A 21,998-nucleotide genomic window follows, 5' to 3' on the forward strand; every position below is an offset into this window, starting at 1 on the left:
TGTGCGCGCGCGCGCGCATGCACGTGCACGCACACACACAGAACTGATAAGAGGCAGGATGCTTTGTGGCTAAATAAACCAAGGGTGTGTGTGTGTGTGTGTGTGTATTTAAACAACAACAACAAAGTCATCGCAAACTTACGGATTTGGGGGTAGGCCTATATGCCTGGGCATCAGGCCTCACATGGAGAGATTCAACAAGGAGCCAGCAACTAAAAGATAACATAATGGTGGAGAGGGATGATCTCCCCGCTTTTGTCTCCTGGGGGAAGACTCTTGAGTGTGAGTTGGGGAATGGGAAGGGGCGGGGTGGGGGGTATCCCCAGGGCCAGAAGAGACAAAGACCTGAAGGGGGGCGCTGAGAGAATGGAGAAGATAAGAGGGGGATCAGACATCCACGTCAAAGGCAAAAGCAGCAGAGGGAAGAGGGACAGAGAAGGAAGGATGGTTGGTAACCCAGGGTAGAAGCCTGTAGGACTGGCTCCCAGCTCACCTACCACCCCCCACCGCCCAAGCTGTGACCTGTCCCAAGGAGCAAATCCTTCAGCCTTCCCCTTTTATTCCCCATCCTCCAAAACAGGCTGAATTCAGAAGCTAACAAAACACAATTCTACCCTCTTCCTTCTTCCTCATGTCCCTCCTCCTCTCCAAGGAAGAGGTAATCCTTCTCCCTTCTCAGGGATTCCGAGACTTTGGCCTAAATTCTGGAACACTGATCTGGGGGGCGAACTCACCCTCTCCACATCGAGAGCGAGCATGTATGTGTGGGATTCTCCAACACTGAAAGAGAGAGGGCCTGAAGGGTCAGAGCCTCTGTCCCTCAAGTCTGCCTCCCCCCAGCCCTTCCCTCCTCCCCCACAATCTCCAGTCCTGTCAACAGCTACCCCTGAATCCAGATTCTCCCCAGCTCCTTTTATCCAGACCAGATAACACCCCCACCCATCCCAGCCTAGGGTCTTGATCTCTTTTACCCCAAACCCTTTTCAACCCAGACTCCCACCACGCACCCACAAATCTGTCTATTAACAAGGATGGGGCTCCGTGCCACTTGAAGCAGAGCATGGGAGCGAGTTCCTGGATGCCCCAAGACTGGGGCCTAAGCCGACACTCCACGAGGTTGATGCCATGAATAATTAACACCTGGGCGCGGCGTCACTCTAATTTTTTTGCTCGAAGGTTTACACTAGCAGGCAGAGTTAAATATCACAGATAATCGTGGCTATAAAGTCACTTGGCCAGGCTCCAGCCAGAAAAGGAAAAGCCAGCAGCCCCAATCGGACTTGGCAAAGGTTCTGGCCCTCTGCTCCTCACCCATCACAACTTTGGGGCGCAGTGTAGAACATCCCCAGAAGCTATTTCTGGCTTTGCTCTGGACCCATCGGGCTCTTCCCTAACGGGAAGTGACTGACCACTCCCCCCCCCCACATAAAACCCGAGGGGAAAGTTACCAGCTCTCCTCCTCCCAATATGCACCCCATTTGCTCCCTCTTTGGATGGGGGCTTAGGGAGGGGAACACACCCCGTGTTCTGGAACACTCACCAACTTTCTGGGACCACCTGATTCCCGGAACATTCCTTTTCTAGAAAAACTTGGAGAACTTCTCTTTGCGTTAGCCCCAAACACACATAGTCCCTCACTGCTGAGGAAACTTTCTTTGTTTCTGGAGGTCGAAGGAAGGCTACTGGGGTGTGAATTCATTTCCTTGTTTTGTTAGCCAGGAGGGTAAGCAGCCAAGGCTTTCAGCTTCTCTCCCTGCCCTTCACCCTCCGACCCCCACCCCATCTCCCCCAATGTGGGTAGCTCCTTCTTCACCCTCCACACCGTGCCACACACATCAACCCTATAGATGATGCCTCAGTACCATAACTGAAGCCTTCTAGCCCCTTCCAATTGCAGAGGGCTTCAATTTGCTCCCCATCGATTACAAAAACCTTTGCCTTCAACTCCAGTAATTTCTTCCTCCACCTGCACTTCTCTTGCCCCCAGGCTCCTTCTGCCTTCAGAGTTGGGTCCTTTACCCTGGGCTGCAGACAGAGCAGCCAAACTCCTGGAGGGGAACCACTGAAAAATGAGGCTCTGTCTGCTGCTTCAGGAATGCTGGCTCTATCAGGCTTGCAAATATAATTTTTATATTAGGTCGTGGTCTTTGACTGGGTTTATATGCCAATGAGGCATTTCTGGTTTACCAAATTTATACAAATCTTGCCTTAATTGATAATCACAGATGCTGTAATTTAAGACCTCCAGCTATAGAGCTTTCATATTAACTGCTGATATATTACTGTAAATTGTCTGAAATAACCAACTCCTGGGAGCAGAGCAGAGAGGGAGGAGTAGCTCCGAGAGCCAGTCTCTCCCGGCCGCAGAAATGGCCCAGCTTCCACATCATTTTCCGTGAGAAATGATTTATCGAAGACATGGCCATAAACAACACAACTCGCTCACAAACACACACAGACGCGCGCGCGCACACGCGCTCACACACACACACACACACACACACACACACACACAATGGCTGGCATGCCGGCCGAGAAGCTGACATCCATATTGCTATAAATCAAGAAAAAGGTTGGAGGAGAGAGAGAGGGAGAGAGAGAGAGAGAGAGAGAGAGAGACAGAGAGAGAGAAGAGGAATATTCCTAAATTCTCTATGCAATGCCTCAATGGGTATAAACACACAGAGCACCGTGTGAAGAGAAATGGCAGGAAATGAAGATGGCTATTTGTCACATTTTACGACAATAACATTAATAACAAACAATAAATTTACATGGACATATAAGACGCGGTAGGTAGTGAGAAATCCCTTCTACTTACAATACCCCAGCCCGCGGTGTGGCTCCGGCTGCGGGGCTGTTTTATTGCTGCCTCCCTCTCTTTTTCTCTCTCTCTCCCTCTCTCTCCCCCTCTCTCTTTTTTTTTTCTCGGGGTACAGGCTTGTTTTTCAAAGGACAGTTGAATTGCACGTCAGAAACAGGGAGACCGAGCCTGCGATTTTCCTGACGAATACATATCTATTCTGCAACCTCGGCATTAATTATTTAATGAATCACGTGACCAGGAGGGGGAAGGGGGTCTTTCGATTTCAGACTCAAAGGACCACTATGACCTTCCCCTTCAGGAGGAGAAATTTTCCTGCAAAATAGGTTCCCCCCAACCCACCAATGGAAGAGTAGCAAGTTCTTGTCTCCCACATTCACATCTATACCTACTCTACCTACGGCTCCCTAACCTCCCCCCACACCCCCCCCCCCCCCCGGCCAGACACACACTTACCTACAGCCCACCTCTCCTCTCTCCCTTCTCCTCCTGCTTCTGCTTAGTTCGTGGAGGTGCAGAAATAGTCTGCAGGGGCGTCTGGGGGGTGGGGGTGGGGTGGGCGCAGAGCCCTGCTCCAAGCCTCTGGATTTCTCAGCTTCCAGCTCTTCTCTCTGCGTCCTTTAAGATTAGGATTCCCCCCAACTCCATTCTCTCCCTCACTCCTAGGATATTTATTTTAGTGGGACCCACTCCCCCTCTCCTAAAAAAGCAACAAAATTTCTAAAGGGACCAGCTTCAAAAGAAGCACTCCCCACAAGTCCGCGGTACATAGGCATGAAGAATGGGGCTTCTGGCTTTAATGCTCTTTCTGATCTTTGGTGGTACATTTTGAAGGGGCAGAGAGGGGACAGGATGAAGAGATGACTCTGGAGCTCCCAGAGCTGAGAATACCCGCAAGGGGGACTTCCCCCCCGCCCTTGTGTTACTACCACCACGAGGAATCAAATTCTACTGACCAACTGAGAATATGTTCTAGACACAAAGACTCAGACTAGGGTTTCTACACAAAAGAAGTGGGCACTCAGGCTCTGTCTACCTATGTCACACACCATCTCGGTGACCCCCTCCGCCCCTGACACACCAGGGAAGACGGCTTAAGATTTGAACTAGAGGGGAAGGAAAGGGAAGAAAGACGAGGCTTTGAAGTCAGTCTGGCAGCCCCAGGGTCCCTATTCCCCAGGTGTCAGTACCCTGAGCTCCCAATCAGCAGACAATGGAGACCGATCAATGGGCAAAGAGGAGGGGGGTCGCATATTAAAGGGTTAAACACAGGGATGATAGGGGAAATCCATTCCCTAGGCCTGGAGGGGGAAGCGGACACACAGTCCTTCATCTCGGATGTAAACAAAACAAAAACAAAAACAAAAACCCAAATCCCCCAAACCTTCGCTTACAGCTTGGCCCCAGAATGAGCAGACCAGTAGCAACCAGAATCGGAGTCCTGGGCCATCGCGTGGGGTGGGGGCGCAAAGGGGAGCAGAAAAGACATTCCTGCAGGAGCCCCTGTCCGCACATTCCCAGTCTTATCTTCGGCAGCAACTGGGGCAGCCTGGCCTCCGCCGCGCCGGCTGGAGCAGACACGAGAGAGAATCAATGCGGCTTAGGGTAGGGGAGCAGGGGCCGCGGGGCCGCCACTGGTTTGTTTGGAGAGGTCTGACCCAAAAACAACTCAAGGGGGAAGAGGCTGAGGACCCAGATGCCTTAACCACCCGCAAAGAAACAGCCACCCGGCACTCGCACTCGGCGGCCCCCGTAAATTCCAGCTGTGGCGGCAGCTTGGCCCTGGCCGCCTCCTCGGAATCCCGCTCCCGACGACGCACGGGTGGGGCGCCGGCGGGGCCCAGACTCTGTAGGGGGGTGGTCGGCTTTGATTGTCCCGATACAAAACACAGACTGGGATTGAATTCAGCCGGCTCCCGATCTGGGCCCTGCGCCTGGTTCCAGCCAGGGCAACTCCTTGCAAGGTCCTGGCCACAAATGCGTTAAAAACGGTCCCCTATAGGAAAACAGTCCACTAAAGTCTGAAAGAAAAAAAGGAGAGAGAGAGAGAGAAAGAGCGAACGAGCGAGAGAGAAATTGGAAGCAATATGCAGGAGCAGGGGAAGACAGCAAGCTCTGAAACCTGAGAAATTGTCCTTAAGGACAAGGAAAAGAAACCGCAAAATGACACGAAGACACGCTGGGCAGGTTCTGTTAAAATGCCCACACTCTTTTCGGATCCTGGGAATGTCCGTGTTCAAATAAACAAGCGCCTGAGCGCGCGCTGAGCGCTTTCTTGCTGCCGATAAAGCGAACGTTCATTCTGCGAGAGAGGCAAGATTGATTTACGAATCTGAACGCGCCGGTTTTATGGCTGATCACAAATCCGTCAGCGCTCAGCTCACGCTGGGAAACTTCCCAACTCCGTTTTCCAAGCAGACTCCCCTCCCCAGCCGGCCACTCTTCCCAGGGAGACCCACCACGGGCGCTGGGGTGGCCTCCCCGGGCTCTGGCAGGACTGAGGAGCCCCTCTGCCCCAGTAAGTGCAAGGAGAAGGGTGAATCCAGAGGGCCCAGGGGCCTGGAGGGAAGAGAGGCCAAAGATGAGGATGGGGTGGCCACCAGAATTGTAGAAGGTGAAGGTGAGTCTGTCTAGCTGGGGAGACTGCCCAGCCCCTGAAAAGACTGGGGTCTGGAAGTGAGGGAAAAGGGAAATCTGGAAGCTCTGGCCTATGGGGCTGAAACCCTTGAATGAACCCCAACTTTCCCTTCCATTGTTTCCCCTCTCCTTCCCTTTGATGGACCCCTCACTCTGCAGAGAGCAGCTTCGTAAAGTCCCAGGTGACTAGATCTTTGCCACCTGGGACTATAAGAAGGCCCACAATTGGTTATCTGCCCTTATGAGTAATGGGTGCACGTCTCCCATGAACCTCAAACATTTCCAATCCAGGAGCAGCCCAGTTCACCTTTCTACCCACTTCCTCTCCTGCCCCAGGCCTCCAGCCCCTGCATTTATCATGCCACTCAGGGACAAAGGAGATGATACCAACCAACGCCAGTTAGTTCTTGCCTGAGACTGAGTCCCCAAGTCACAGGAGACGATTGAGACGATTTACAAAATACAAACCAACATCCCACACACATCCCAGTAAGGTTCTGTGTCTCCTGGTTTTAAGTGAAGGAACATTTCCTCTCTTCCCAGCTGGAGTCTCAGTCTGTCCGTGTCTCTCTCTCACCCTCTCTCTCTGTGTCTCTTTGTCTCTATCTCCTCTTTAAAAAAAAAAAAAATTGGTTGCTGGTATGGATTTCAGACACATCAAGTAGAAAACAGAATTGGAAAGGCTCCATGTTAGCAAATTCTCCACACATCTCTTAAAATTCAAAGTTGCTAAAACTCTGGTTGATGTGGCAGAACTGTCCTTGGAAATGGTCAGAACAGCCTGTACTGACCCTTCTCCCAACTCTCCTGCTCCCTTGGTGGGAAGGTATCCATGGGCTGTGTGAGAAGCTGGGGTGAGACTGGGGATTAGGGGAAGGGGGCACAAGTGGTTGCAGGAATAGTCTTCTAAACAAAGGAACTTCAGAAAAATGGGTTAAGAAGCTGTAAATTTGGATATCAGACCTTGAGAGACAGTAACCTCCAAGGGACTGTTAGTGGGGGGGCCTTCCCTCTCTTTAGAACCCAGGGGCTTGTCCCCTAAGCCCTCTGAAGCACTGTGGACCTGTCATATCGTCTCCCTTTGTCTCTCTTCCCTCCGCTCCCTCCAAGCGAAACAGGAAACAAGAGATGAACTGGACATGGCGGGGGGGGGGGGGGGGGGGGGGGGGGGGGGCGGTGGTTAGAACCCGGCCTAGGGAAGGAGTCCTACACAGAGATCCCGATCAGCACCCTACTCCCTTCCCCCAACTGCACCCCAGGGCTAAAATTTTCACTCCTTTTCTCCCCAGGGGACAGTAATAGAAAAACAATCCAGAAATTCCCAGTTAGCAAAGAAGGGGTTGGGGGCTAGAGGGAGATGACGAAGGTGGGGCCACGACAACAGCTCAAAGTACCCCTCCCTGCAGAGGTAGGACTTTTCCTCCTGGGCAGGAGGCAGGAGCCAGCCCACTGTCCAGTCTCAGAGAGGTCAAGGGGCTTCCGAGGTCATTTTGTGGTTCTAATACTGAGCTAATCGCCTAGAAAACGTGGCCTCTCCATGAACTCTCTCTCCTGCCAGCCTCCTGCCTCCAAACCCTTAGTGAGCCCCAGGGTAAAAGAGCCAGCACATTCGGGCACAGCCCACTGGCTACCTCACCCTCAGAAGCAGGGCCCCAGAAGGGGGAACAGAGACCCCAAAACAAGAGAGCAAAAGGAAACCAAATTGAACACTGAGCCTCCAGGAAGAAGAGGGGGGCAGAGTTGAAAAGGAAGATTCCGGCATCAACGAACGAACGTCGCCTGTAAACGGAACAGTTTCCTGCTCCAGAGTTGCAAATATTTGTCTAGAATCCCAAGCTCGACACAAAAAGAAGGAAAGGAAAAACAACAACAACAAATCGACATCTACCTATACCCTGCTCCAAGCCTGGGGCACTCCATCCAAGAACTGCATTCCATTTTTTCCAGGAGGCGGCAGTGACAACATCTCACCGGTAAACAGACATATGGGACGCAAGCCACCAGTGTAGACAAGCGAAGTCACAGAACACACGGGCCACATGTGCACATCGCCACACACGCACACATGCACACACGCTGGGCAGCCCCCCCAGGCCCGCCTGCATTTTCCGAAACCCGAAAAAGCACTTCTGAGAGCTGCCTCACAAACCACCCTCTCTGGGGTTTTTCAGGGGTCCTGACACCTCAGTCCCAAGCAGTTCAAACACTCTCCAGGTGTGAGGCCCCTCTCTCTCCCTCTGACCCGAGCATCAGTCATCATAAAAGGCAGCAAATCTGACCAAGCATCCACCATAAAAAAAAAAAAAAAAACCGCGAAGAAAGTTGAAAAAGGAAAAGAAGGAGGCGAGAGACTTTCTTCTTTCCTTTGTAAAAAGAGCTCATAAAATGATTTAAAAAAAAAAAAAAAGGCAGCCCAGGCAGGGGCTTTGTTACCTTTGCGCCTCTCGCCTCCTCTGGCCTGAATTCTGCGGATCCCATTCATGACGAAGGGCTTCTTCCAAACTGAGAGAAAAAAGTTTTCAACTTTATGGTTCCAAATTTTTTCCCCCTCGCAGATCCGGGAGAGCCAGCTAACACTTTTTTCCCCCAACAGCCGGTCTGCGGAGATTTGCTGTTGAATAATAACAAAGGAGAGAGGATACGTATTTAAAGAAAAGAAGTGATTAATGGTTTTCTGTATAATTCTCACATTTTTCTTAGCTCTTGTCTACACAGAATGGCTGTGAACTTTAAGCTCCATAGAAATCTTTTTTTTATTCTATTCATACCTTCCAAGGAGCAGCTTTGATTTGGTTCTATAGAGACATTCCTGGGGGGGCATATGCTTTTTAAGGACTATTTTCCCCCTCCACTAAGGGCGGTATCCCTTTGGCAGTTAAACATCACACCGCGATTCGACCAAAACAAAGCTCGCCTCCAGGTCCTGTCAATTTTTTTTTTTTTTTTTAAATGAGACCTCCAGGAGCATTTCAACGGGCAGTTCCAGCGCCCTTTCCCGTGCTGTGGACATCGGCCCTGTGTGTCCCGGGCCCTACCCCACCTCAAACTCCTGGGCGCTGCAAACTGGAGGAATACAAAAGAAATAACAGTAAAAAACGTGCTGGTGGAATCAGCTATGTTTATTTTTTGGAGGGAGATGGGACTGAAAAATGACTTTTAATTGCATATGCTCTCTCGAGCCCCAAGTTTTCTGGAGGCGGGTAGCTGTATCCTGGGCCACCACAAGACCAGAGACCCCGAGGCTGGAGCCCTCGGAACTTAAGCACATCTCTTGGGTGCTGCCCCAAAACGGCCCAAGCCCGACAGAGCTTGTGAGGGTCATCGGCACCCCCACCCCCTTCCCCCACTCCATTCTAGGGGTGACTGGGACCTCAGAGACAGAAAGCTATTTGGTCCCCGGTCGTACTTTCGATACTTTCTATGAGAAAGAAAATGAAAATTAATACAGGAGCAGGGCTTCACAAAAGAGGCCATTTGTCTTCTTGATTATCTATTTGCTTGTCAGAGTTTGAGCTATGGCACCGGCTAGCTCCTTTGTAATATAAAAATACTCTGAAAACCTGCAAACACCCAGAAACATCTGTGCAAAAAATTAGACTCATTAAAGCTTTAAACACCTCAGAGGAAAACGATACCTTCTTAGGCGGGAGGAAAGAAGCCGGCCCTCGCAGAAATCCTCCCTCCGAACCTTAATAAGCAAAGAGCCGTCTGTCTAGAAAGAGACAGCTTAACCGCATTTTATTTGCTTATGACAAATAAATCACGATATGAAAGGCTTTGCCATACTTAAGCCTCTCGTGTCCTACAATGAAACATTTTCCCCCCATTAGGGATTGGAGTCGGCCCTCCCAATACTTTCAATCCATTTTTGGACTGCAGGGAAAAAATTAAAAGCCCCAAACAAAACACACCCACCCCAAAAGGAAAACAAACCAGCTACCACAATTTGGAGTCCTCTGAGATAGAAATTCTCCTTGGACCCTTCGAAAAAAAAATCCTCAACCACATACAATGTGAGGCCGAATGGACTGAGATGCTTAAAATATACGCTGGGTGGCATTCGTCTGTATCTTTACATCAAGGTTTCAACAAAAACACGCCGTGCTGGTCCACAAGAAACCAAACATTTATTTCTACTGTCACTCTGTACAGGACACAAAATTTTCACGCCAACGAAGGGTTCTAGACTCAGGCAGCCCCAGAACTAGGAAGGGACCTGGTTTGGAATGTCAGAGAGAGAACAGGAGACAGGACGCGCATGACATAAAATAATAATAATATAATAATAATTAATAATAATAATAATAATTAATGCAGAAACAATGATAAACTATGGGAGAGGTCTCTGCAATATGTCTCCCAGACCGGGAGGCCCCACCACATTTTCTGTGCTAGTCTCACATTCATTTGCAGCCGAGGAGAGAAGGCCTCGCTGCACAACTCAATTGGCCAGAGGGTTGTGCCCAGCTTCCAGAACTCAGCTGGCCCCTGACTCTGCCAGGAATGGCTTGACCTTCCAGAAGAAGGCCCTCTCGGGTCTCCGGGTCTCTTTTCTGTTGGACTCAATTTCCCTGGCTGGTCCTGCGGTGCCAAGGCCACCCCCACCTCCATGTGTCCCCTTCCTGCTGCTGCCCCCCACCCCACCCCTTGGTGGAAGGGGTGAGCAGTCAGTGTGCCCATGGAGGGGCACCGAGGGGGAGGAGGGTGTGTGTGTGTGTGTGTGTGTGTGTGTGTGTGTGTGTGTGCGTGCGCCGTGTTACCGTGGCCAAAACACTGCGCTATCTGGCAGTCACAGGGTGCTTTCGCTGGGTGTCAGGAATGGGGGACAAAGAAAGAAAATCCAGGCTGTCTTCCAGCAGCGGCAGCAGCAGAGGCGGCGGCGTCGGAGCCGGGCCTCATTTGTTAGCCGGGTGTCGAGGTAATGGTCGCCACCGAGGCCCGTCCTCTCCGCGGCAGAGTAAACAAGACAGATGGGCCTGGGCCTGGCGTGATTAAAGATGAAACGTGGATCCATCTTCGCCAAAGCTGAAAACGAGGAGTGCAGCCTCCTATTTCTCTTTCTGTCTTTTTCTTTCTTCCTTCTTCTTCTTTTTCTTCTTCTTCTTCTTTTTTTTTTTTTTTAAGGAAGAAAGCAAGAGACTTGAACCTTGCTTCTGGGGGGCCTCGACTGGCTCCCTATTGTCATTTCTATAAATAAAGCTTCCCCTCCCCCTCCTCTGCGTTTATTCGTGTAATAGATAAAGTAGGGGGAGGGCAGGTAGGCTTTTGCGGACCCAGGCCCCAGGGTCCCCTCCCGCATCTCCCCCTGCCGCTCCCCCCCCCCTCCCCCCGCCCAGCGCTCACAACCCACCCCCGCCCCGAGGTTCGCGGCTCCCGCGCGCGGGGGGCACTAGAGCGCGGGGGGGCCTCCGTTGGGCCGGCCAGGGGGCCCTCCAGCTGCGCCTGCGGTGCCACCCGAGCGGATCTTGGTGTTGGGCAACTTGTGGTCTTTTTTCCACTTCATGCGCCGGTTCTGGAACCAGATCTTGATCTGGCGCTCGGAGAGACAGAGCGCGTGGGCGATCTCCACCCTCCGGCGCCGCGTCAGGTAGCGGTTGTAGTGAAATTCCTTCTCCAGTTCCAAGACCTGCTGGCGAGTGTAGGCTGTCCGAGAGCGCTTGGGCTCCCCGCCGGCGTAATTGGGGTTTACTGGACACACACAGAGAGAAGGAGAAAGAGAAAGTTTTATTGCCCCGAAAGGGAGGAGGGACAGAGCCCTTTCTTCCAGCTAACACAGCGTCTCCCTCCCTCCCTCCCTCCCTCTCCAGCCACCTCTCCTTCCTTGGAGTTGGGGGGGGGGGGGCGGTGGGGACGAAAAGGGAAGAAAGCGGCCCCCAGGAAGAGAAAGAGACCTCAAAGTTCTGGAGGGTTATGTTGTCTCCACGTTGTTGTTTGGGTGTCTGGAGAGGGGGGTGGGGGCAGAGAGGAATCTCCACAAGGTTTTAACCGCTCCTCTCTGCCCCCTTGGCCTGGGGCCCCGGGATGGGAGAATGAGGGGTGAAAGAGGGAGGGGGGCTTCCCTAAACCTTTCTTCTGTTAGTTCCCACCCTCTGTGCTCAGATTCCAAGCAGCGCCTGTCCCCAGTAAAAACTTTTGCCCACTTCTCGAGCCAAGGAGCCAGACTAGAGGAAAGAAAGGAAAAAATAAATACTGGGAGTTGACTCAACTCTCCGCTCAAATACAGATTACCCCCTCCTCCTTCTCCTCCCCCACCTCTCCCACCCCTCCCCAACTTCCAACTTCACTGAGACTGCATCTCCCTGGCGAAAAAGTCGCTGGTGAGAATGGCAAAGAGGATGGGGAACCGACTTCAAAGGCGCGGGGCCCACCAGGCCATAAAAATTTATGGGGGATGTAATTATGTGGCTCTGAAAACAGGCGACCGTAAATCTCCGGCAATGGCGAGTTTATAGCGGGGACAATTGGCTTCCCCCAGCTCCCCCCCCCCCCCATGCCTCCGAGGTCCCTTTGGTGTAAAGCACCGGGGGTGGGAGGGGGAAGGGGTGCCCACGCACTCACCCGTGCTCACGTGAACTTTGCGCATCCAGGGGTAGACGACGGGCTCTTTGCACGCGGAGTGGGACGGGCTGGGGTGCAGGGGGTTCTGGGCGCAGGGAGGCGGCGGGGGGCTGCTGCTGACCGCCTCGCAGCGCTGGCCGGGCTCCGGGAGGAGGGCCCCGGAAGGCGGCGGCGCAGGAGCCCGAGGGGACAGCCCGGGCGGCGGCGGGGGCGGCGGGGGCGGCGGCGGAGGTGGCGGGGGCCCGGGGTCCCGGCAGGCCGCGTAGCGCTGCACGGTGCACGCCGCGCGCCGCCCGAAGCCCGCCTCCGGCTGGAAGCCGCTCTCTCGCCTCTGGCCGCCGGCGTAGTACCCCGGCGAGTGCTCGCTGGGTAGGTAATCGCTCTGTGAATATTCCTCGCACGGAGGGAACTTGGGGTCGACATAGTTTGAGTTGATCAAAAAAGAACTCATAGCCATTAATTTCTGGGAATTGCCCACAAAATATACTAAAATTTATTCCGACCCCTGACTCGTTTTCCTGTTTCCGAAAGCCCTCCTACTTACTGTCAAGTGAACAAAGTTAGGGGCCCACGTGATCCCCGGAGCCAATGGCCGCCCCGCCTGCGATTCCCGGATAAGGAAATCTGCTCACCCGGACCCTACTCCAGCCAAAGAGGTTTATTTCCCCTTCTTCTCTTTCCCCCTCCCCACCCACCCAACACCAGGATTTACATAGGGCTCCTGCGGGGCGACCGCCTCCTCGCCAGGCTCTCTCCGGGATCAGAGAGAGAGAGAGAGACAGAGAAGGAGAGAGAGAGGGAGAGGAACAGGGCAGGTTGCCGCTGGAGGGCCTGTTGGGGCGCTGGGCAGAGAACAATCCTGGATCCCCTCGGAAGTTGGGGCTCCCGGTGCAGCCCCTCCTGTCCTGCCTCGCCTCCACCCCGCATTCTCTGCCTTCCATAGGCCCCCATCCCCTCCTCAAGACGGCGAGGAGCCCAGGAGTCTGTGTGGGGAGTTAAGTGAGAGACAGCCTGGGGGCTCTGCCTGGAGAAGGGAACCCACATTGGGGGCGAGAGGCACTGAGCATGGGGCTTTTCTCTGCAGTCGCCTGGGGAGGGGTAGGGAGTGAGAGAGGAGGCGTCGGGAGCAAGCAGGCGGGTGCACGGAGGGACTTGTCAGAGATGAATGGAACCGCGGGCGGATCGATAGGAAATTCATGCACTAATTCGGGGAGACCTCGCCTTCCAAATCGCATTTAGCTGCGCTATTAGTTTGGTTGTGTCAGTCAGTCCTTCCGTTCCCTTCTCCTATCCACTCCTCCCCGTGCCCAACGCGGCCCAAGCGGGGAGAAATGACTTGGTTTCTCACACTGAACACGAGCGCTGGAGTAAAAATCTTGCAACTTTTGAGAGCACACTGAATAGCAATTTGCTAATTCCAAAACCACCGGAGCAATGCTAATCACGGTGTGCAGACTTTCTAATTGCCGCTAATGCAGCCGCCTCTGCAGTGCAGAGAAATCTCACATCCTTATGATGCTGGGGGTGGGAGCCCTGGGGGTGACCCACACACAGAATAACACCCCTTCGTAACTGCATATTTCCAGGCCCTCTTGTTCTGATCCCAAACGAAAAGGAGACCTCAACATCCGTTTGAAAAGCGATTTTCTGTGCCTTTGCCCACTGACGACGATAGTCGTTCCCCGCCCCCCCCCCCCCGGATTTTCAATAAAGCCTCCCCGATCCCAGAGTAGAGAATTAGTGGGCTTGAGGGAGAGAATAAAATTAAAACACCACCAGCAATATTAACCTATTAAGAGAAGCGAAAAGGGACCAAGCCTTCCAGGGGCAGGCGTGGGAGAATTCAGGTAGATGATTCCTCTGTCTCTAACCAGTAAGGGAGGAAAAGAAAGAAGAAAGAAAAAGGAAGGAGTCTTCGTGTGGTCAGTCACCGGATGGTCCTCATTTGGGAAAAAAAAATTTTTTTTTCTTCGGGAAAAAAATGAGCGGAGTGTTTATGTCAACTACATATTCCCCTAGATACGAATTTGTGACCACAAAATTCCTTACACAAATTCGGATCTACAGGGTATATACAGAAGACAGACAGATCTTCTTGGCCCAGAAATTTTCCAGTTCTCCCACTTTGCGCGCCTTCTTCTCGTTTGGGGTGTGATTTCAGTGCTTTGATTTTATTTCGTTTTGTTCTACTTTTGAGCTCTGGGAGCAGGAAAAGGCACTGCGGGTCCATTTTGGGGATTACAAGGTTTTCAACTCTCTTTCTCTTCTATCAGAGAGAAATTGAAACCGCCGGTTCCGCAAAGGGACGCGAACCTCGCGGCCGCCGCGCAACCCTGGGCGGCGCATGAATTATGAGATGTAAACATTAGCTAAGCACAAAAGGAGGAAGGGTCATCCTGAGGCTGCAGCATAGTCAGAATCAGGCCCTTCTGGGTGCCCTCGCGCCCCTCCCCTCCCCCCAGGACTTTTATTTTTTTTTTTTTTAAGAAAAACAAAACCCCAATCGGTTCCTCCATGCCCCTCGAAGCCTTTAGTTTGCCATCAAACGAATATCTAGATATTTTCCAAGGCGCCTCTCAGCAAAGGGAGGAGGGAGAGGCGGCTGGGTGTGAAGGAGGTGTCATAAAAGTCCTTTTGGAAAAATTCAATGGTAAAAAGAGAGAGAAACAGCTGTAAAGAAAAATGCTGGGAGACCAAACAGATGGGGCCCCGGATATTTAATGACGGGCAATTCCATTTACAACCTGAGAAAAAGATCAAAGGCGTTTCATTTCCGAATGAAGGGCAATGAGGAACCATAAAAGATGCAGCCAGATGATATTCTGGCCCCTCCCAAACTCCCATACCTCCTGGGGCCAGAAAAGGGGGATAATCCCTGAAGTGTGCGAGGAACCCCGCTTCTCCCACCTCCCTAGCCCCAGGCAGACTCTCTCTGTCTAAATTTGCTCATTCTGCCACCTGCTAGGGTCGCTGGCAGTGCGACCAAAATGGGGATCTGGGAAACCTGGGGGAACCTGGGGTTTCTGAATGAACTTCCTGAGGGTCCCAGTAACTGCTGAATATACTAAACTGGGAGACTGGGGACTGGGCTGGAGGGAACTGGGTCCTAGACTGAATGCTGAGGGCCAGCACAGGGTTAGGGGAATTGGCGCAGAGAAAGCTTCCGCCTTGCCCAGACTCCCTACCCATCTCCCTGAGAAATACTTGCATCCCTGGTGAGCAAGTCAGAATCATATCAATTTCATTAACAAATACAGCAATAACACACACACACAAAAACAACCCTCTAACCATCACATTCCAGAAGTCTCTGCCCATCCACAATTCTGGGACCCTTGCAGGTGGGTAGGAGGAGTGCTCCCACTTGCCAGAAACTATGTCCAGAGACCCTCTGATTTTCTGTCCTAAATCCAGATTGCCAATTTTGGCCTCCGGGCCTGATTTCTAACAACAACACTCTCCCAGCCCAGCCAAGCTGACTTGCATATATTTGAAAAATCACACACACACACACGCACACACACACACACACACCCCACACCACACTTATATTTTAATGATCTTTGCCAAGAGAGGGTCCAATAGACCCCCCCACATGGGCACCTAGAGAGACTACTAGAGTCTGGCCCTGGGCCCACAGACAAAATGCCTGGGTAGGACCCCCACCAGCCCCGCGGCCTCAAGCAGGGATCTTTCCAAGTCTTATCAAAGGCCAGTTAGTCAGGGGTTCCACGACCCATTCCAACTGGCCAGGCCCCTCCCCCACCCCATACCTCCTGTCCTTCTCAACTCGCTCGCTCTCTGAAACCCGTCCAACTCAGTCGGCTTTTCCAAATTTGGGGAGGGCCGCTAGGCTGGCCACCGGGCCTCTCTGTTGCTCTGCACTTCACAAAGGATGCAGCCCAGGTGCTCGGAGCACCCCAAGAGAGAGGTATGGGAGACAGAGACACTGCGGGGCTGGGTATGGCTGATCTTAGGGACAGAGCGCAGAGATTTTCTCTTCTGCGCGCTGGGAGCCGCCACCTGCCCATCCCACCGAGGCGCCGCACCCCCCCCCCCCCCACCAGCCGAGTGCAGCCGCGATGGGTGGAGGACAAGGTTTATCAGCCACTCCCTAGACGGATTTCACCAAAACCGGGGGCTGCCTCTCCCTTCCACCCTCAAAAGAATGCTAACAGGAGTAGTCATAATAAAAATAAGAAAAAGCAAAAAGCTTTGCGCGCGCATCCCTAGCCACCTCCCCTGTACTCCCCGCTCGCTCGCTGGCTCGCCGGCCGCCTTCCCCCCCGGGCAGCCACAGGTTGCTAGAGTGACCTCTCACTGCTCAGCCCTCTTCGCTGTCCCGGGCGTGCCCAGCCCGCACGGAATCCGTCTACCTTTTGTCGCCCGGGAGAGGGCACGGAGCGAGGGAGAGAAACCGAAGGGTCGAGGAGGCGAGCCCCCAGCCGGCCCGCGCACCGGAGGCCGCACCGAGGAGTGGAAGGCCCAGAGAGGGAGCGGGCAAGAGTACTCACCGGCCCTCCCGGCCGCAGACCCGCCCTCGGGCCCGCTCGGCCACAGAGGAGCTCGCTCTTGTCCACTATTGTGTGTCCGGAAAACCGAACCGCGGCTGCGGGCACAGCAGCTCCGGGCCTCCTTGGAGGCCGGAACAAGACTTTTTTTTTTTTTTTTTTTGATGTGTTTTTGTTTTTGAGGCGCAAGTTTTCGTATTAATCTCATACTTTGTCAGTCTTTGTTAAACAGCTAGGCGCGTCACGAGGCTCTCGAACATTTTAATAATTTTTAGACGCTGTGACCTACGGTTCACCCCTCTCCGGGCCTCCCCCACGAGCAGGCAGTTACTATAATACGCTGGCGCAGTTCGCTCGGTCATATTGAATTTTGCGCAGGTCATTACTTGGGAGAAAAATGACGGAGCAGGAATTTGATTCAGCTCATCCTCCCCAGCTCTACTTTTTTTTTTTTTTTTTTTTTTTGCCAGAACCTTCTCTTCCCTTCACCCAACCCCCACCCCCAAAAAAGTCCCATTCGGATAGGGCTCAGCCTGCCCCACCTTCACCTTGATATTCCATCACTCCTGTATTTTTGCCAGTTCTGGTTCCCAGGGAAAAGTGGGAGAGGGTAGGATGATTCCACAGGGGCTCCTTTTGGGGCCTATGAGGGAGGATGGCACCTGGAGAAGCGGCCTTCGGGATCTGGGTCCCTGAGAGCAGGCCTGAGCCGGAGCCCCCTTCCCTTCTGCCTTCACTATTAAATGGCTGCATCGGTAGGGCCTGTATGCCCACCCCCTTGCATACTCTATCTGCTTTATTCCATCCCCCAGTGCCAGAGATATCCTCCTTTCTGCCCAAACTTTGGAGGCTCCAGGGCCCCAGGAATGAGTCCTCCACCTCGTGGGGGTGAGAATTGGTCCATAGGCCAGCACATTTGGGAAAGACAGAGAACCCTGAGAGAGGAGCTGGACTGTGCTGGTCAAAGCTTGGGACTTGGCTTTCAGAGGCCTTAGTTTCCCTTTAAAAACAAAACAATACTCCGCTCCCCGCCCCCCCCCCCCCCCGTTTTTTGTTTAAAACCACTTCTCATCTATACAGTAACTCTTTTACATACCCCCATCACTACCACAAGGAGGTACTGGAATAAAGCAAGGAGGCATTAAAAATACTCAGAGACTTTCTTTGATTTGTCTCTCAAGGATTAGAATTGGTGGATTGTCAACAACACATTTTCCCCTTTCTCCAGCCTCCAACGGACCAGCAGAGGTAGGTCAGGTGACTCCCCTTCCACCCAGTTTAAGTCTAGGGCGAGTGTCTGCAGGGAGATATACCCCCCTAGCCCAGGGAGATGGGAGAGAACATCCCCAAACACCTGGTTTGGCCAGGATGGCTGAGGACTCTCTTTTCCCCTTCCCGAGAGGCCTCTCCAGCCCAGGCCCTTTGGCTACTCCAGGCTCGTCCACAGAACCATAAATTTGCTAGCATTCTGTCCTGAAAAGGAGGAAGAAGACACAGAGGAGGAACAGGAGTTCCTGTTCAGGCTTTGACCTCTACCCCTTCTGGACTTCAGGAATTCCTTCCTGGCCTGACTCCTCAGAGAAACGTGTCCCAAGGCTGAGTAGAAATGGGGACCCACACCCAACTGGTCAGGCAAAAACTGGGGCAAATTGATGTAAAATCTGCCGTTAAGTTGTTGTCTCTTCCGGCCCTATTTCAAAAGGCATCTTTATGAAAACTCTCGGGACAAACACCCACAGCACACCTCCTATACCCAATGCTTAGAACAGAAGATGAAGACATTTCATAACACAACAAACAGTCATTTAAAGACCAAAAATAGGCATATGCCCTGGTGTTATAATTACAGAGTCCCTGTAAACATGTTACTTATGAGCGCAGCCTAATGCATGGATTGGAGGTTCATTTCAGGTCGCTTGTTTCAACTCCAGTTAAAAAGATCTCTGTGAGGCCATTCAGTATTTTTCCTTCTCATTTCCCCTCCCTCCTCCAAATAGGAAGAGAGGGATTCTGGATGAACACACAAGTGGAGGTTTTGGGAGAGTGCGAGGATTAGCAAGCCAGCCTTCTTTCAATATCCACCTTCTTAAACCCAAGCAATTTGGAAAGAGGAATGGGAGTTCAGAAACCCTCCAGTCCTAGCCCGTAGGAGTCCATGGCTGCCTGGACCCAGCCTGGGGGCTAGGAAACCCTGAAACACAGGCCTGCCTGGGGGCAAAGGGGGAGTTGGGGGAGTCAGCTGTTTGGCCCCTTTAGGGGAAGCAGGGTGGGGCTGATGTTGGTGAGAATCAGGCCTTCACCTTGGAAGCCTTCTTTGGCCCCATCAAATGTCCTGCAAGGACGTGTGGGTAATTGGATTTTTTTTTTTTTAATGTGTGCGGCTGGGTAGGTTTTAATTAAATTTTATATGGTGACTCAAAGGTTATCTTTGGGAGAGAAAATTGCGCAGAGGATTCCATGCCCCCAGCGCTCTTTTGTGCAGCTCCCCCACCCCACCAGCTCCGGGGTTTGGAGAAGGGTTTCTCCTCTACTCCAGTGTCTCCCTTCCCAGGTGTCAGTCTCTCCACCCCACTTCTGCTCCCCTACTCCCCAAGCACACGTCTCCCATACCTCCAGCACCCCTTGCCCCCTCGCTTCTCTCTCCACTCACACAGCCTCCTCCCCTTGCCCAGCCCGCCCCCGCCGCTAGACGCCGCCGCCCGCTCACGCACGCTGTAAACTTTTGACCCTCCAACTTTGCGACCCCTCTGGCAATAACACCGGCCTCACGGCCCAGGGTCTCACTCTGCTGCGCCGGCTGCAGAAATCCAAGCGCAAAAACGCTTTTCGTGCCCCTCCCCCGCTCACCACCGTCCCCAACCTCCACTAAGGGCCTTAGCTCTGGGGAAGAGGAGTCTTGATTATTAAATAGCTCCTTCGGAAAAAAGCAAAAACAAAAACGCCACCCCACTTCCTGCATCGACCCCACTCCCCGCATTTCCACCGGTCTCTCCTGTGGAGTGCCTGGAAAGGCTTTGGATGACCCATCCTCTCCATTCTTGTCCCCGAGTGGGGCCGCGGGTGCTGGGCGTGGGGACACACAGGGTGCGGTAAGACGCGTCGGCTGACCTGGAGGAGGGAGTTTCTGGGGTGAAGAGTGGAGAGAGCTTAGAGCAAGGGTTCCTTGAGAGCGGAGGGAGCCACAGTCCCCAAAGGGCTGGAAAGAGAGCTCAGTGTCCAGGCCGTGCGAGACCCAGCGGGCCCGGGGCCACCTTGCACGGCCGCTCGCTGGCGCCTCAGAGGCCCCAGCCTGGCTGTGAACTTGGTCTAAGGCGGACTCTACTGGCAGCTCGGGGACGTTACAGCCTCTGCTTCTCGGCCAGCGCAGCGGCCATACGGGCGACCTGGCGCTCTTTCGGTTTCCCTTGTGCCCAAATATCCCCTCTCAGGACCCCACCTCTCACAGGGACAGGTTTCCTTCCTCCCTCCCTAGGGGCCCGTTGGGAGTCAGAAAACAGAAGAGAGCAAATTGGAGAGGCACAAACACAGAGAATGGAACAAGCCTGCAGAATTTCCAAAATAGAGAAATTATCCTGCATCCCGCCTTCAAGCCCCAAGGGGAGATGTCCTCACAGGCTGGCACTTTCCCTCCACTTTTCCTCCAGATGCTGCCTTCCGAGCTGAATCCTTCCCTTCCCACCTGGCCCGGGGTCATCTTGACCAGGCCAGCCGGATTGGGGCCTGCGAGATCCCTTTCCTCCCTGGGCACATTCATCCCTACCCCACAGGGCTCCGAGGTCAGGGATCGCTACAATCAAAGACAGCGTCAAGGCTCAGAGGCCGAAACCAGGGCCACGGCTACGTGGGCTCAGCCCGTAACCACGCGGACTGCAAGGCCAGAACCCGGCCAGGCAGCCTGGGAGCCTCTTCCCCCCGGGGAAGAGAAGCTAGAAGAAGCTGCAGCGAGTGCATCTTCCTCTTCAAGTGGAAATGTGGGCAGAGAAGAGACAGGACAGAAGAAGCCTGAAACAGGGAAACGGAGAAAAAAAGGTGGAGAAGAGATTAAAACTTGGAAAGGTGGTGACATGCCAGGTGCGACCGGTCCCCAATCGCTCCCAAGTCCAGTCCTCTCCCGTCTCCTAAATTCCCCACATCCTCTGGGAGCCCGAAATCTGGGTCTCAGTAAATTCACCAAAAGGAAGAACGAAAAATCCGAAAATCAGCCTAAACCTGTCGGCAGGCGCGTCCCCGGCCCAAGCCGCCGCGGAGGTGGCGGCAGCGCGGCCCGCGGCGCGTAATGTATGCGGCAGCGGCTCCAGCGGCTCGGAGCCCCAAGCAGGCCGGCGCTTCGGCCCCGTCTGCTGACCTCTGCGTGATCCCGGACTCTATGAATTATTGATGAGATATGAGCGTTGATTTCCCCTTTCAGGATGCAAACTCCATTATATTGTTAAAATGGCGATTTAATCGTTGAGAATAGCTTTGGTGTGGGTTTTTTCCCCCAACTCATTTGCGCCTCCTTCCTTTTCATTTAACTGTCTTAATTAAATCCTTTAACAGATTTTAATCACTTTTTGGAGGGAGGGGGAAGACGAAGGGGAAGGCCATCACCACCACTACCAAACACTAAAAACCAAACAAGCGCCCAAACCATAAAAAAGCTTCTACCTGGAGGAAGTTGGAAGGAAGGTGGGGAGGAGGCGTGAAGCCCTCTAGAAAGGTCGTGCTGCGAATATCCACCAAAGGATCCATCCCTTGGAGGGCTGGGGCAGCCTACCTCTGACAAGGAAGAGTCAGGCCTGAGGGGTGTTTAATTCCACCCCTGAGAATATTTGTGTGTGGATTCTGACTGTGGGGAGGAAGGCACGCTTGCCCCTGCTGAGAAGTGCGGGGACATCAAGCTTGGGGAAGGCCACAAGATTCTGGTGGAGAAGGACTCTCCAATCTGGGCCCTGGGGGCACTTAGGGAGAAATGTCCATTTTCCTTAAGGGGCCCCTATTTCTCCCCTCCTCCTCCTCCCCAAGCAGCTCAGTTTCCAGGCCGGTGTCTGGGTTAATTAATATGGATGTGTAACAGCGCTGCAGCAATCGATAAATCCTGCTGTGGGCAGATCCCAGCCTCGAAATCTGATTACTTCTAGAAACTCCAAAAATGGAGAGAGTGACCCTAAAGCATGGGAGGGGTTCTCCCTAGCTCTGTCCTCCTTGGTCGATCCAGTTGGTCCCCAAGCTGAAAAGCCCATGCAGGGAGAGCCTTCTCCTCACTGCCCTGGAAGGGGTTGAGTTTGGGAGAGCGGTCTGTTTTCTCTCTTGCTCCAAATCCTTGGCTTCTGCCCCAGCATTCAGACCCCAGGGATAAAGGAACCGGGCCGGGGAAAGGAGCTTCTCCTTGGATCTTGCCCCCACACCCTGTCCCCACCACCCCCAGGGAATACATTCTCACAGCCAGGGAAGGGTTAAGTGTCCGTGCTGCAGTTATGGAGAGGAAG

The 21,998-nt window shown here is 53.2% G+C and overlaps 2 protein-coding genes across 4 annotated transcripts in view; both read right to left on the bottom strand.

Moving 5' to 3' along the window:
* The window catches only part of HOXB3 (homeobox B3), a 56,842-nt gene that overhangs the window by 17,467 nt on the left and 17,377 nt on the right, over positions 1-21,998 (bottom strand). The window contains exon 2 of one of the 3 annotated variants that reach the window (XM_053893131.1): positions 7,895-8,072. The gene's annotated coding sequence lies outside the window, so the exon portion shown is untranslated. Of the gene's footprint in view, positions 1-2,821; positions 3,181-4,218; positions 4,238-7,894; positions 8,073-21,998 lie in introns of those variants that run through there. The other 2 variants (XM_053893134.1, XM_053893133.1) reach the window with 2 other exon arrangements.
* HOXB4 (homeobox B4) lies at positions 10,812-19,186 on the bottom strand. Its single transcript, XM_019415886.2, has 2 exons — positions 12,020-19,186; positions 10,812-11,149 (listed from the first exon to the last, which is right to left on the bottom strand). The coding sequence occupies exons 1-2, from the start codon at positions 12,474-12,476 to the stop codon at positions 10,851-10,853; spliced, it is 756 nt and encodes a 251-aa protein (XP_019271431.2). The 5' UTR covers positions 12,477-19,186; the 3' UTR covers positions 10,812-10,850.

Source organism: Panthera pardus, unplaced genomic scaffold (genome assembly GCF_024362965.1).
Source record: "Panthera pardus isolate Hobbes unplaced genomic scaffold, ASM2436296v1 HiC_scaffold_3, whole genome shotgun sequence".
In the NCBI taxonomy this organism is placed as follows: domain Eukaryota; kingdom Metazoa; phylum Chordata; class Mammalia; order Carnivora; family Felidae; genus Panthera; species Panthera pardus.